Genomic DNA, 15515 nt, shown 5'->3' with positions numbered 1-15515 from the left:
TTGAGAGGTGAAAGCTCAATTTACATTAAACCTGGAAGCTACTGAAAACAGAATAAAAAATGTTTTTATAGAAAATTTACAGGAAAATGTGCGATAAGGAGAACCTCTACCCTTTATTGGATGCAGTGGAGAATAGAGTAACTAAAGATAAGGAAAAGGCTAAGCTAGTTAACACCTTGTTTATCTCAATTTTCAATATTAGGACAGGTTGTCCTCAGGACAAGAGTTCTGAGCTGGTAGATGGGCACAGGGAGCAGAACATCCCCCAGTAATCCAGGAGGAAGCAGCTGGTGACTTGCTGAGCCACTCAGATGCTCACAGGTGGATGGGATGAGATGGGATCCATACTAGGGGGATGAGGGAGCTGGGGGATGAGCTCCCCAAGCTGCTCCCCATCATTTACCATCAGTCCTGGCTCACCAGGGAGGTCCCAGAGCACTGGAGGTGCCAGTGGGAGCCCATCCCCAGGAAGGGCTGGAAGGAGGATCTGGGGAGCTCCAGGCCTGTCAGCCTGACCTCGGTGCCCGGCAAGGTTATGGAACAGATCACCTTGAGAGCCACCACAGGGCACCCACAGGATGGCCAAGGGGTCAGAGCCAGCCAGCATGGATTTAAGAGGGGCAGGTCCTGCCTGAGCAACCTGATCTCCTTTTATAACCAGGTGACCTACCTGTGGATGTGGGAAAGGCTGTGGATGTGTCCATCTGGACTTCAGCAAAGCCTTGGACACTGTCTCTGACAGCATTCCCTGGAAAAGCTGCAGCCCACGGCTTGGGCAGGTTCCCTCCTGGCTGGGAGATGGAAGAGCTGGCTGGAGCTGGGCCCAGAGAGGGGTGGGGATGGTGCTGCACCCAGCTGGTGTCCAGTCCCTGGTGCTGTCCCCAGGGATCTGTGTTGGGCCCAGTCCTGTTTAACATCCTCACCGATGATCTGGGTGAGGGGATCGAGCCCACCATCCCCAAATTTGCAGGTGACACCAAGCTGGGTGTGAGTGTGGATCTGCTGGAGGGCAGGACAAGAAGACAGAGCCTCCAGCTGCACCAGGGGAGGTTTAGTCTGGACACCAGGAAGAAGTTCTTCACAGAAAGGGTGAGTGGGCATTGGAATGGGCAGGCCAGGGGGGAGGTGGCAGAGTCACTGTCCCTCTCCAGTGGCACTCAGTGGCATGGTCTGGGTGACAAGTATTAGGGCATTGGTTGGACTTGATGATCCCAAAGGTCTTTTCCAGCCTATTTGATTCTGTCATTCTGTGATGATTGGGACACTCTGGGGCCATTGTGACACTGCAGGGCCTCGTGGAACTAAGAGGACCATGGTGACACTGTGCAGCCCCATAGAAACAGGGCTCCATTGTGGTGCTCTGGGGCCAAATGGAACCAGGGAGTCCCAGTGACACTGGGTCCTGGTGGAACCACAGAGGCCATGGTGACACTGCGGGGCCTCGTGTGACCGAGTGGTTTCACCACTGTGACACTGCCAAACCAAGGAGAGCATTGGGAGAGTCCAGGACCCAGGGGAACCAAGGGGCTGTTCTGACACTGCGGGGCCTCATGGAACCAAGGGGACACTGTGACACTGCAAGACCTTGTGTAACCAAGGGGCCACTGTGACACTCTGGGGCCTCAGGGAATCTGGAAGGCCCTTGTGACACTGTGTGGCCTCGTGGAAACAAGGAATCCATTGTGACACTGAGGGGACTTGTGGAAGCACAGAGAGCACTGTGACAGTGTGGGACCTCATGTGACCAAGGGGCCTTTGTGACACCCTGGGGCCCAATGGGACCAAGGGGCCACTGTGAAACTGCGGCACCAAGGAGAACATTGTGAAACTGTGGAGCCCCATGGAACCAAGGAGTCTATTGTCACATTTTGGGGCCATGGAACCAAGGAGACCAGTGTGACAGTGCAGGGCCTGGTGCAACAAAGGGACATTGTGACACTGAGGGGCCCCTTGAAACCAAGGACATCTTTGCAGATGACACCAAGTTGTCTGGGAGTGTTGATCTGCTGGAGGGCAGGAGGGATCTGCTCAGGGCCCTGGACAGGCTGGATCCAGAGCCCAAATCCAACAAGGTGAAGTTTAACAAGTCCAAGTGCCGGGTCCTGCACTTTGGCCACAACAACCCCTGCAAGCGGTACAGGCTGGGGACAGAGGAGCTGGACAGCAGCCAGGCAGAAAGGGACCTGCAGGGACTGATGGACAGCAGGCTGGACATGAGCCAGCAGTGTGCCCAGGGGGCCAAGAAGGCCAATGGCTCCTGGCCTGGATCAGGAATGGTGTGGCCAGCAGGAGCAGAGCTGCTGTGCCAGCACTGATCTGCCCCCAGCTCTGCACACAGACATTGCTGTTGCAGCTCCAGAGAAGGCAACAAAAGGGCATCTCTGAATAAAACTCTGCTGGGAGATCCTTTAGTTACTTAAAAGCCACCAAGTCTGTGGGTGACAGTAAACTTGGAAAGAAATAAAAGGAGAAATGGCACAAACGGTGACATTTCTTTGTGAATAATATTACAATGTAAAACAAAGAAAAAGAACCTCCAAAAGGAAGCCAACAAGAAGTATCAAAGATGACATTTATTAGAAGTGATTTCTGGAAATTGGCCAGCAGTTTAATGTCCCTGAAAGCACCCAGTCATCAGCCTCTTCACGGCAGCCTTGAGCTCCTGGTTCCTCAGGCTGTAGATGAGGGGGTTCAGGGCTGGAGGCACCACCAAGTACAGAACTGACACGGACAGATCCAGGGATGGGGAGGAGAGGGAGGGGGACTTCAGGTGAGCAAATGCTGCAGTGCTGACAAACAGGGAGAGCACAGCCAGGTGAGGGAGGCAGGTGGAAAAAGCTTTGTGCCATCCCTGCTCAGAGGGGATCCTCAGCACAGCCCTGAAGATCTGCACATAGGAGAAAACAATGAACACAAAACATCCAAATCCTAAACAGGCAGTAACTGCAATAAACCCAAGTTCCCTGAGATAGGATTTGGAGCAGGAGAGCTTGAGGATCTGGGGGATTTCACAGAAGTATTGTCCCAGGGCATTGCCATGGCACAAGGGCAGGGAAAATGTATTGGCTGTGTGCAGCAGAGCATTGAGAAAGCCACTGGCCCAGGCAACTGCTGCCATGTGGGCACAAGCTCTGCTGCCCAGGAGGATCCCGTAGTGCAGGGGTTTGCAGATGGACACGTAGCGGTCATAGCACATGATGGTCAGGAGATAAAATTCTGCTGAGATGAAGAACATAAAGAAAAAGAGCTGTGCAGCACATCCTGAGTAGGAGATGTTCCTGGTGTCCCAGAGGGAATTGTGCATGGCTTTGGGGACAGTGGTGCAGATGGAGCCCAGGTCGCTGAGGGCCAGGTTGAGCAGGAAGAAGAACATGGGCGTGTGCAGGTGGTGGCCGCAGGCTACGGCGCTGATGATGAGGCCGTTGCCCAGGAGGGCAGCCAGGGAGATGCCCAGGAAGAGGCAGAAGTGCAGGAGCTGCAGCTGCCGCGTGTCTGCCAGTGCCAGCAGGAGGAAGTGGCTGATGGATCTGCTGTTGGACATTTGCTGTGGCTGCACATGGGCACCTGTTCATGGAGAAAGGACAGGGACAAGTCAGGAGAGGCTGCTTGAAGCCAAACCTGGGCCATTCCCTGCAGACTGTCCCGCTGCAGGGAATGGCCCTGGTTCCTGCTCTGGAAAAATCTTCACCCAGCTATGTGTGGGAACTCTCAAGGAGCCATCTCTGCCCCACTGCCCTGGGTTTGTGGCCATGTTGAAGAGGGAAAAGGCTGGATATTCAGGATTTTTCAGGGGAATCGCTTCTAAATGCAGAAAGTCTTGATACCATCTGCGCTTCCAGGTCTAAAGGATGGCAGGAGTTGTTTTTAGGAATTGTTTTCCTACCCACTCACCATTTCTGGCTCTCTGAGGTCAGAAATCCCCAGCATTCCTGTTGCACTCAGAGTTTGCCACTGATAGATGTGAGAGGCAAAGGATTCCCTGTGGCTGAGGGAAGGTGAGGGTCTGGATGGGCTTGTTCCCCCAGCACTGCTCTGTTCAGCCCCCTCTGCTTCCCTGAGCATCTCCCTGGGCCTGAACATCCCCTCCTGCGATGTGCCTTGAGACTGACCAGCCAAAGTCACAGTTCTGGAGTCTCTGTAAATTTTCAAACATTCCTTTAATGATCCTGTGTGTCCCTTTCACCTCAGAATATTCTTTAATTCTGGGATTACAATTCCTGTTCTGCTTCTCTCATCCACTTGTGTCTGTAATCAAAAGAGAAAAAAACCTCCTTGCAAAAGTGTTATAACAGTAAGTTAAAAAGCAGACCTTTATTGTAAGCTTCCAGTGGGGATGGGGCACACCCAGCCACTGATTTCAACAATTTATTAAGTTTGATTAAGTAGGATATTTAACAGGGGAATCCAGGAGAAGATTCCGTTGCCCCAGTAGCCCACCAATAGGTCAACCCATTGGAGTAGGTCCAAGGGCTTCTTTGCCCCAATTTTTGTTATGACTGCTCACATTCCGGTCACAATGCAAAATGTTCTTCTTTCAGGACTGCTTCTTGATAATAAGACTATACAGTATTTCAGGAATGTATTTAGATAGTCAGCTTATTGTTCTAAAATCTAAGAGCAAGGTTAGGAAATGTACTAGAGTTAATTAAGGATTATAGTGATAGAAGTATATAATAGAAGCTTAAAAGAGTTAATTAAGAGTTTAATAGAATAAAAAAAGGATTATAATTTTAAAGGTATATAATAGTTCTTTACATAGCTATGGCTATATGAAAAATGTATAAATAACAAAAATCTTCCTGTCAGCAACCTCGTCTTTCCCATCCTTCTACGAGCAGGAAATTGAAAACACTCTCAGGGAAGCTCCTGACCTTTACAGCAATCCCAGCCTTACCTTCTTTGGGAAGTGTCCTCCAGAGCTGTGCCCAGGCTGGTCTGGAGCTGGGAGCAGCCCTGCCCCAGCCAGCCCCTCTCAGCAGCAGCACCTGCCCTGCTCAGGGTGGCTCCTTCCCCCCACAGCTCCTGGCCAGCGCTGGGAGCAGCTCCAGGGCCGGCTGAGAGCTGTCCCTGGCAGGCAGCAGAGTCCCTGGCCCAGCACAGCGTCCTGGGCTGCAGGACCCTGCTCTGCAGGACAGCCCTGGGCACCCCTGGCTGCTCTGCACAGGAGATGAGCAGAGAATGCACTCACAGGCTCTGTGGGCATTGGCATGTTCCAGCTTTAGGAGATCTCTCCAGGAGCTGCAGCTGCATTGTCCTGCAGCCAGAGGTTCCTGTGCCAAGGGCTGGCAGTGATTCTGCCCCAGGCACTTCTCAGCCCCTTCCCAGCCCTGACTGATTGAAGCTCTCTGTGCCTCTGTGCTGTGCCCGGGCTGGCTGCAGGCAGTGCCCCAGCCCTGCTGGTCTGGGAGAAGAGCTGCTCAGCAAGAGAAATGTGCTTTTGAAGCTCTGCTTGGTTACCAGGATCACCCTCTGTGCCAGGAGCCCGGCCCAGCTCAGCTGCACAGACAAAGCACAAGGACTTTAATGACCCTCTGGGGCTTTGTGCTCAGGCCCTGAACATCAGGCCCTGGGAGGGAGCTGCAGAAACCTCTGCAGAACTCCAAGTCAGAATCCAACTCCAAAGTTTCTTGGACTTTTAATGGGTCCCACTGAGGGACACGACTGAGAAAGATTCCCCAGGCCCCAGGCAGAGCAGAGAACTGGAGGCACTGATGCCAGGTGGGGACAAAGAGAAGCCAAGTCTTGGTGCCCTGGGGCACAGCAGGGTCTGTGCCACCAAGGGCTGTGAGGAGACACCTTGTCCTGAGGCCCTGAGGCCTCCTGGCACAGCCCCAGCCAGGCTTGGCACTGTCAGCCCCTGGTCCTGCCCTCAGCATCCCCCCATGCCCACATCCCAGTGGCCTCAAGGACCTGCTGGAAGGAGTCCCTGGGGAGCCTTGGTCAGGAATGGCCCTGGGGGCTCCTTCATGCTCCTAGGGACTGCAGGTTTTTCAAAGGACTTTGGCTTTTGCTTTTGCTTTGGAGCCTCTCAGAAGTTTCTGCAATCCTGGCCTCCAATATTCTGCATTAATTAGTCCCTGGAGAGGCTTTGTCAGAAACAACACTCAGTGGGGCTCATTAATGCTTCAAGGTATTTCAGTTCTTTAGAGGTACTTGGTGTTTCCCTTTTGCTACAGACTGTGAGAGGTTTGTGCAATCATGGCCCAAATTATCTGTTATAAGAGTCCCTTGAGAGCTTTGTACTGACACTCAGTGGGGCTCATGAATACTTTGAGATTCTTAACTTTTGTAAGGTACTTTGGATTTTCCTTTCCACATTGAGAGTTCTTTGTGCCATTTTGAGTCTCTGAGAGGTTTTTGTGCCATCCTGGCCTCCAGTTCTCTCCTCCAAGGAGTCCATGAGGAGCCTGTGTTAGGGATGGACCTCAGTGGGTCCCATTAATGTTTTGAGACACTTTGGGTGCTTTTTCTGGCTCTGACTCCTGTAAAGGCTTGTGCAATCTTCTCTCAGGCCCTGAGGTTCCAGGGCTCAGCTCCAAATGCACCACGGGGCTCATTAGGATCAAGCAAGTCCTGACAAACCATGACTTAGCTTTGAATTTCCTCTTGTATGGGGCAGTTCATCAGGAAATTTTCTGTAGTGATTTTGGTTCACCAATTTGAGATTTCTCAGCAAATGCATCAATTAGTGTGGTAGGTTCTGTGTTGGCTAATTACCAGTGCACTCACTAGAATATAATTACTAATTTCCTGCTGTGAGATAGGATTAGGAGAAAGGCACAGTGGCCTCAAACTTTACAAGTATAGAGAAAAATTTATTAACAGTAACTAAAAGCAAGAGTAATAAGGATCAGAACAAAACTTTCAGAACACATCCCCTCTCCCTACAAAGTCTTCTTTCTTACTAACAATGTAAAGAGACAAAACCTAACATTTTCAGACAGTTTTCTACCTCTATAATAGTCATTCTTCAGTTCATTTACGGAGAGAAGTACCTCTTGTTAATGTTATGGAGACTTCTCCACAAGAATACAGTTATTTCATGGCTTTTCATTTCCATGAATAGCAGCTGCCTGAAAAAATCTGCAATTGAGAAGTCCCTCCCATTTTGCACAGCCTTTTCCACAGATGTGCTTATGGGCCATGCCAGCTTATGGAGTATTAGTTTCAAGATGAGCTGTTTAAGAACAAAGGATCTCTTCATCTCTTTCTGAAATAACATTCATCTCTGGGAACAGAGGTCTTCTTCTCTCCCTGAGGTCACAGGGTCTCATCACTCTTCTCTCTTTCAATGTTCAAGCTTCTCATGGGATCACAGCTACTGCAACATTTGCTTACTTTACCATGGAGGCCTTTGCTGAAACAAATCATCTCCCCATACTTTTCAATGCCTTATAGGGAAAAAAAGAGTCTGATGTATCTAATGACATCCTTCTCCACAGCTTTACCAGAGGATTCCAGCCCCAAGATCAAGGAATCTCCTCATCCCTCCCATCTGGGACTCAACTTCCTCTTTCCTGCCCTCGGTGTGTCCATGTTGCTCCTCTGTGTGCCTGCCCTGTGTCCTTTTCTCTCACTGGAGGGAGGATGGCAGTACTGGAAGGGTCAATATCTCCCGGGGCTGCAGATGGTTCCGTGACCCCAGCTGGGCTCTGGGAAAGAGACCCAGCCAGGCTTTCTCATCTGTAACTTGTGTCTGCACAGAGGCTCTGCAGCTTCCTTAGTGCTTTAACAGACTGTCAGCTCTCAAAGCTAATTACTGACTGTTTTTTGTCAGACAGAGAGGAAACTGCTAGCAGCTTCTCTCAGGTCATCACTTCTGTGATGCAAAACCACCACAGCAGCACAGAGCACAGAGCTCCTTTGTCCATATGTAGTGGTCATGTACCCGAGGCCTCAGAACCCCTCCTTGGGAGATCTCTGGGCCCTCTCCAAGGTGTTTTCAAATTAAAACATTCAGCTCAGAGTCTAAGAAAATCACCGGAGGACAGGGCCAGCCTGACCTGTCTGTCCTGGCTACTTTTGTCTGGGAGCAATCCTTGGATATATGGAATTTGGGAGGTCAAATTCTAATTTTGGCCATGGTCCCTAGACATGAAGGCCAGGTTCTTTTCCACAGGAAGGAAGGAACAGAGCCCCAGTGTTTCCTGGGCAGATGAGAGGTTACCTTGAGATGCCAGCCAGAGCTGGCACTTTTTTCTGGGTGATACCCTTGTATATAGAAAAAATTTAGGGAGGATATCAATTTTGGCAATGGGCATCTTAAAAGATGAACGGTTCTTTTCCATAGCAAGGAAAGCACTGAGCCCCAGTGCTCCAAGAGCTGATGAGAGGCAGCCCTTGACATCCCAACATCAGCCAGACCTGTCAGGTGGCCCCTGGCAGGCCAAGCCTGCCAGACCTGTTCCATGTTTCCCTTGCTTCCATGGGGCCCCACAGTGTCCCAATGGTCCCTTGCTTCCAGGAGGCCCTGAGGTGTCACAATGCCCCCTTGGTGACACCAGGCCCTGAAGGGTCGGAATGGTCTCCATGGTTCCATCAGGCCCCACAGAGTCATAATGGTCTCTGGGTCCATGAAGCCCCACGATGTCACCATGGCCCCTTGGTTCCATGGGCTCCAGTGGTGCCACAATGATCCCCTTGGTTCCATGAGGTGCCCACAGTGTCACAGTGATATCCATGGGAAGGAAAGATCTGAGCCCCAGTGTGGCAGGGGCAGCCACCAGAGGCCAAGGCCAGACAGACTTGATGGTACTGGCAGATTTTGGCTGGGAGCAACTCTTGGATAGACAGAATTCTAGAGGTGGAATCCCAATTTCAGGTATGGACACCCAGAGTAGAAGGACAGTTCTCTGCATAGGAAGAAAAGCATGGAATACTGGTGTTTCAAGGACAGATGAAAGGCGGCCACCAGAGGCCTAAGCCAGCCAGACTTCTCTGTCCTGGTAGCTTTTTTCTGTAAGCAGCCCTTGGATATAGGGAATTTGGGAACCCAAATTTCTGCCATTTCTGTGTACATAGGGATAGATTTTTCTATAAGAAGGAAAGCACAGAGGCCAAGTGTTTCTATGGGAGAGGGGAGGGAAGAGGCTAGGGAGAGGAGAGGAGAGGAGAGGAGAGGAGAGGAGAGGAGAGGAGAGGAGAGGAGAGGAGAGGAGAGGAGAGGAGAGGAGAGGAGAGGAGAGGAGAGGAGAGGAGAGGAGAGGAGAGGAGAGGAGAGGAGAGGAGAGGAGAGGAGAGGAGAGGAGAGGAGAGGAGAGGAGAGGAGAGGAGAGGAGAGGAGAGGAGAGGAGAGGAGAGGAGAGGAGAGGAGAGGAGAGGAGAGGAGAGGAGAGGAGAGGAGAGGAGAGGAGAGGAGAGGAGAGGAGAGGAGAGGAGAGGAGAGGAGAGGAGAGGAGAGTGGCTCCTCTGAGGCTAAGCCAGCCAGACCTGTTTCCCCTGGCAACTCTTGTAATGGAGTAATCCTTGGATATATGGAATTTGGGATGAAGAATCTCAATTTTGACCATGGACACCTTGAGAAGAAAGAAGGTTCTTTTCCATTAGAAGGAAAGCACTGAGCTCCAGTGTTTTAAAAGCAGATGAGAAGATGCCCCCAAGAGGCCAAAGACAGCCAGACCTGTCTGTCCTGGCAGCTTTCACTTGGGATCAATCCCTGGATGTACAGAGTTTTGGAGGTGGAATCCCAGTTTTAGTCATGGGTGCCTGAACAGGAAGAAGAGTTATTTTCATTAGGAAGTAAAGCACAGAGCCCCAGTGTTACAGAGAAACATGAGTGCCAGCCCTCAGGAAGCCAAGGCCAGCCAGACTTGTGATTCCTGGCATCATTTATCTAGGAGCTATTCTTGTATATAGGGAATTTGGGAGGCAGATCCCAAATTTTGGCCATGGGTGCCTGATAGAGATGGAAGGTTTTTAAGCAAGAAAAGCACATGGTCCCAGTGTCTGAAAGGCAGGTGAGAGGTGGCCCCTGGGTGGCCAAGGCAGCCAGACCTGTTTCTCTTGGCATATTTCACTGGGGAACAATCTTTGCATATAAGGAAATTTAGAGAAGGAATCCTAGTTTTGGCTATAGGCCCCTGGAGGAGAAGGACAGTTCTCTCCCATAGGATGAGGAAGCAAGGAGTTAATTGTGACCCTGGGGACCCACGGAACCAAGGGGCCATGGTGACACAGCAGGGCCACGTGGATCCAGTGGTCCATTGTGACACTGTGGATTCAAGGAGACCATGGAGACACCCCCAGAACCTCATGGAACCAAGGAGTCCATGGTGACCCAGCAGGGCTGCATGCAGCCAATGGTCTATGGTGACACTGCCCATCCAAGGACACTGCAGAAGCTCATGGAGCGAGGTGGCCATTGTGACACTGAAGAACTTCATGACACCAAATATCCATGGGGACACAGCATGGCATCATGAAACCCAGGAACCGCTGTTGGCAGTGCGGAAACTCCTGGAACCAGGGGCTGTTGTGGCGTTGCAGCACCAACACAGCTGCTGCACCTTGTCCCCTGCCCTGCACAGCTCCTTGGGAAGCACGGCAGGAGCAGCACCCTGGGAGACTCAGGAATGCCCCTCTGAGATCCATGGCACACACTCCCTGGGGCTGGAATTGCAGTTCCCAGCCAAGAAAAGATGTTCCTGCCCATGAAGGCAAAGCTCTTATGGAAGAGCCAAGAGCCAAGTGGAGCAAGATCCTACAGTGACATTTCACTGCCAGCCTTCATAACTTCACCCATGGTTGTTGTAGCTCCTGCACTGGGAATTAAATCAGGGCAGGGTGTTTCATGAGAGCTGCCCTGGTTTAAGGGAGACACTGAGAGAGAAACAGAGCAGGCAAAGGAAGGCAGGAGAGAAAGGAGGTGTTTTGGTTCGTAAAGACAGGTGTCTTCTAAGGAAGGCAGGAGCCTCCCCTGAAATGGAAGAATGTAGACTCTTTCTGAATTGGTATAAATTTGAAATTAAGGGGGCCTCTCAGGTAAAAATATGGGAGCAGGAATAGCAGCTTTTTATTAGGGAAGAAAATGAAAATATAAACAATATAGTGAACCAAAACAACACTGTGAGAGCCAGAATACAACCTGACACCCTGTTGGACAGGGTGTTGGCCACAGTCCAATTGGAATTGTGGCTGCAGTCTTCCAGGAGTGTCAGGTGTGGTTCTGTTGGAGTAGTGATCCTATAGGAAAGGGTGTCCTCCTCTGAAGAGGAAGAGGCAGCTGTTCCTCTGGGAAAATCCAGCCCAGAAAAGCTGTGTTGGTGGGCCAGAATCTCAAGACTAGATGCAGGTAGGAATGCTTGGCTCCTCCCTCTGGGCGGGGCATCTCACAATGGGATGTTACAGTTCTTATCAGTCATGCAGTGACATTCAATGGTTCATTATCAGCAGATGTCTCCCCTGAGGGAGGATTGATTGTGGAAGAGATAAGGAAAACTGCCCACTTAACACAGGACAACTGCCATACAGATGGCAAATAGAACACATCTTACTTTTCAGTCTGGGACAGGAGGACATAAACAAAATAAGCTGAGAAGGCAGCACTCTGAAAAACAAACCAGAACTGACAGAAAATGAATGGGACAGAAATAAATAGTTTTGATAATTTTATTTACTATCAGAATGAATCACACCCACCCAGCCTCACACAATCCTTACCGCACAACCTCAAATTTGGATCTCACTTCTCCTTCCAACCCCATCTCACCCTAGAGTCTGAGGAATCAAGTAATTTTGGCACTGGACTGAGGTGGGAACCAGACATTTTGAGGTGTGATTGAGTCATTTTGGGGTGACAGACAAATCCACCTTGACTTTTAGAGCGCAAAATTATGGAGAATACTACCACATAGCCCCCAAGAACCAACAGATCCTCCAGAATATGTTCCCAAACAGTAAATTCCACCTCAAATACCTCTTAAATGGTGGGACTTTTGACATCTCTGGTCAATACTCTTTTTAGTAATTTTTCAGGTGTTTTTAAGTGATAAAGACAAATCAGAAGAAAATTAGGGCCAAACCAAAACTAGAGACCCCTTGAGCATCCCCTGGACACTGGACAAAACAAACTCAGCAGAAATCAAATTTAACCCTCCATAAAATGCCTTGAGGAAGATTTGCTCTTCCCACAAGTCACTTGTGATGAAAACGCAAACAAATCCCAAACATTAATAGACCAACAACAGAAACAATTCTGTGGCAATTCCAAATTTCATCAGTTCCAACACAGCTCCAAGTCAGATGCTGGCAGGTTCCAAAAAAAAAACCATGGATATTTGTCCCAATACAGATTATTAAAAGGAAGGGAAAGGTCTGTGTAGCTATCACAAAGGTGACAGGGAGCAGGAAAATAATGCTTCCCCCCAAAGCCCGTGAATTCAGGAGTTATTTGGGAATTTACCTACTTGAGCTGGGCTTCTTGTAGGACTTTTGATAGCCTTGTGTTCCTCGCTTTGGGGTGAATGAGCCTTGTCAGTCTTGCTGGTATCATTTGGTCCCTTTCCTCCAGTGATTTTAACACACTTTTCAAAGAAGGAAAACAAAATATTTTCTTTACACTGGCCACCCACAAGAGCCATTTTCCTCATAAGTTCTCCCAAAAGTCACTCAGAGGAAGCTGCATCCAGGTTTCCAAGAGTTCCTCAGGAAAGAGCCACAAACTCCTCAGAGGAGAGAACCCTGCTGTTGTCAATGGCACTTGGGGTCAGACAAGAGTGCCCTGAAATCACTGTGCAAAATAATGTTGCAATCTGGATAATAAAATTGTTAGAGAGATGACTCTGCCCCAATTAAGGTGCTAACGAGACTAAATCCAAAGTGGATTTTATTGAACAGTAAATGTGAGGTAGAGAGAGATGGAAAGAAAAAGAGGAGAGAGCAAGGGAGTGACAGGGACAGAAATCTCCCCTGGGTCAGGGCAAGTGTGACATTGTCCCCTGTGTGCGTGGCCTTCCCAGGGTGAGGGTTTTACACCTGAGCCAGTTTGGGTAAGGGGGGTGGTGTTCACCCCCCACCCTGAGCAGGGATTGCCTCACTGTTTCAGGTTACAGTGTCAGATGTAACCAAAAGTGTTTTCAGTCTCCATCTCCATAAACTGTTATCAACAGGTGGGGCAGTGTTCTTTATCTCTTCCATGGCTCAGCCCTGATAACACCCTCCAGGGGCCATCTTCTCTTAATGGGCCATTGAGTGTCACTGCAGCACTGATAAAATTACATCATCCCATTGTGGGATGCCCCGCCCAGGGGGAGGAACCAAGCATTCCTGCCTGGATATAATCTCACCCTTGCAACATCACAACCACCTTGCCTACTGGATTCCCAGAGGACAAGAGCTCCATAACCACCACTGGACCTTCAGAGGAAGACCAGACCCTTCTACAGGATCACGGCTTTGACAGAATCACATTTATCACTCCAGCTGGACTGCAGCCACCATTTCATCAGCCTGCTACCACCACCCTGACCAATGGGGTGTCAGGTTATATCCTGACTCTGTCAGATTAAGCCAGTGTTTCTGTATCATTGTTTGGATCTTAATTTTCTTACTCAATTGTCATTCTGGCTTAAAAGTCTCCCCCTGGTTTGCCTTCAAACCAGTAACAAACTCACTGTGCTCATCCCTTGTTTTCCTCCCAAAACAGGATTTCCCATGCACAAATGTTTGCCAGATGGACGAGAAGGTTGCGAGGAAGAGGAAGATGCCCTGGGACACCAAAGCAGGTGAGGAGGAAGTCAGTGCCCCTTTCCCCCTCTCTCCTGCTCCATCTCCCAGCCCAGCACAGCCCCCGCCTGCAGGACAGCCCCGCTGCTGGTGCCCTCCTGCCGGGGACACACTGGGGGGGATCTCCTTGCCCTTCCCTCTGGCATGGAGGCAAATCCCATCCTCTCCCTGTCCTTCCTCCCCCAGAGCAGGAGCTGCGGATGGAGACCAGGAAAGACAAATCCCTGCAGCAGAACCTCATGGAAGATGCAGTTGTGAGCAACTCCACAGTGCAGGAATCCAACAGGGAGGAAAATCCCTGGAGATCTCACAGGAGGAAAGGCTGTAAGCCCAGCCCAGGATGCTCTGAGGAGGAAAGACCCACTCTGGGTCAGGAAGGTGGGCAGAGCTTCAGCCAGAGCTTGGAGCTGGTGGTCCCTGAGCAGAACCATGATAGGGAGAAGCCCTACAAGTGCTTGGAGTGTGGGAAGAGCTTCAGGAAGAGCAACACCTTGATCTGCCACCAGATGATCCACACCGGGGAATGGCCCTACAAGTGTGGGGAGTGTGGGAAGGGCTTCAGCTGGAGCTCCCAACTCATCATCCACCAGCGCATCCACACTGGGGAAAGACCCTATGAGTGTCACGAGTGTCAGAAGAGGTTTCACACCAGCTCCAACCTCCTTCTGCACCAGCGGATACACACAGATGAGAGGCCCTTCCGCTGCCCCGAATGCGGTAATGGCTTCAAGCACAACTCCACCCTCATCAGGCACCAGCGCATCCACACCAGGGAGAGGCCCTATGAGTGTGGGAATGTGGGAAGAGCTTCAGCACAAGATCCCACTTGATCTGCCACCAGATCACCTACACTGGGGAAAGGCCACACGAGTGTGAGCAATGTGGGAAGGGCTTCAGCCAGAGGTCCAAACTGATCATCCACCAAATGATCCACACTGTGGAGAGGCCCTTTGAGTGTCCCGAGTGTCAGAAGAAGTTTAAGACCAGCTCAAATCTCCTCTGCCATCAGCGGATTCACACAGAGGAGAGACCCTTCCGCTGCCCCGACTGTGGGAACGGCTTCAAGTGCAACTCCTCCCTTGTCAAGCACCGGCGCCTCCACACAAGGGAGAGGCCCTACGAGTGTCCCTGGTGTGGGAAGAGCTTCACCCAGAGCTCTCACTTGACCAAACACCAACGGACGCACTAGTAAAGGAAGCCCTGTGAGTCCCCCAACTGCAGGAAGAGCTTTCTACACTGCACCAGCCTTATCTCCCATGGAAGGACCCATGTTGGGTACAGGCCTGTTGACCCACATTCCCTGTGATCCATGTTGGGAAGACACCTGACTGGTTATCTTTTTGGTTTGGCCCTAATGTTCTTCAGATATGTCTTTATCAATTAAAACACCTGAAATAGGTCTGAAAAGAAATTAATTATTCAGAGATTCCCAAAATCCAACACTTAAATAGGTATTAGAGATGGAAATTATAGTTTGGGGACATATTCTGAAGGATTTGTGGGTTCTTTGGGGATTTCAGGCAGTGTTCTCCATATCTTTGCACTCCCAATGTCAAGATGGATTGATCTCTCACCTCAAAATGACTCAGTCTCACTGAAAACAACCAAATCTTGCCCCAAAAGGTTACAATCCCACCTCAATATAGCTTGTTTCCACTTCAAAAAACTCTAACCCATGACAAAATATCCAATTCCACAGCCTCCAGGGTGAGATGGGGTAGGAGTGAAATTGGGAGAAGTGGGATCCAAATGTAAAGGGTGTGGGATCATGATTGTGTGCAGCAGGGTGTATG

At 50.3% G+C, this 15515-nt stretch overlaps 2 protein-coding genes across 2 annotated transcripts in view; one reads left to right on the top strand and one right to left on the bottom strand.

Annotated features, from left to right (window-relative positions):
• LOC144246558 (uncharacterized) overlaps positions 1-14911 on the top strand; it is a gene marked incomplete at its 5' end in the record, with an annotated part of 597045 nt that extends 582134 nt beyond the window's left edge. The window contains 2 exon segments of the mRNA XM_077784467.1: positions 14159-14511; positions 14514-14911. Coding sequence (XP_077640593.1) covers positions 14159-14511; positions 14514-14911 — 751 coding nt within the window.
• Positions 2609-3541, bottom strand: LOC110484629 (olfactory receptor 14J1-like). The gene has a single exon (XM_021555473.2). It carries the CDS (start codon positions 3539-3541, stop codon positions 2609-2611), a length of 933 nt encoding a protein of 310 aa, XP_021411148.1.
• Positions 14912-15515: the final 604 nt, after the last annotated feature.

The sequence above is a fragment of the Lonchura striata genome, chromosome 6 (genome assembly GCF_046129695.1).
Source record: "Lonchura striata isolate bLonStr1 chromosome 6, bLonStr1.mat, whole genome shotgun sequence".
NCBI classification, from domain to species: Eukaryota; Metazoa; Chordata; class Aves; order Passeriformes; family Estrildidae; genus Lonchura; species Lonchura striata.
The sequence above is the reverse complement of the archived record's forward strand: the minus strand, read 5'-3'. Positions and strand labels throughout refer to the sequence as shown.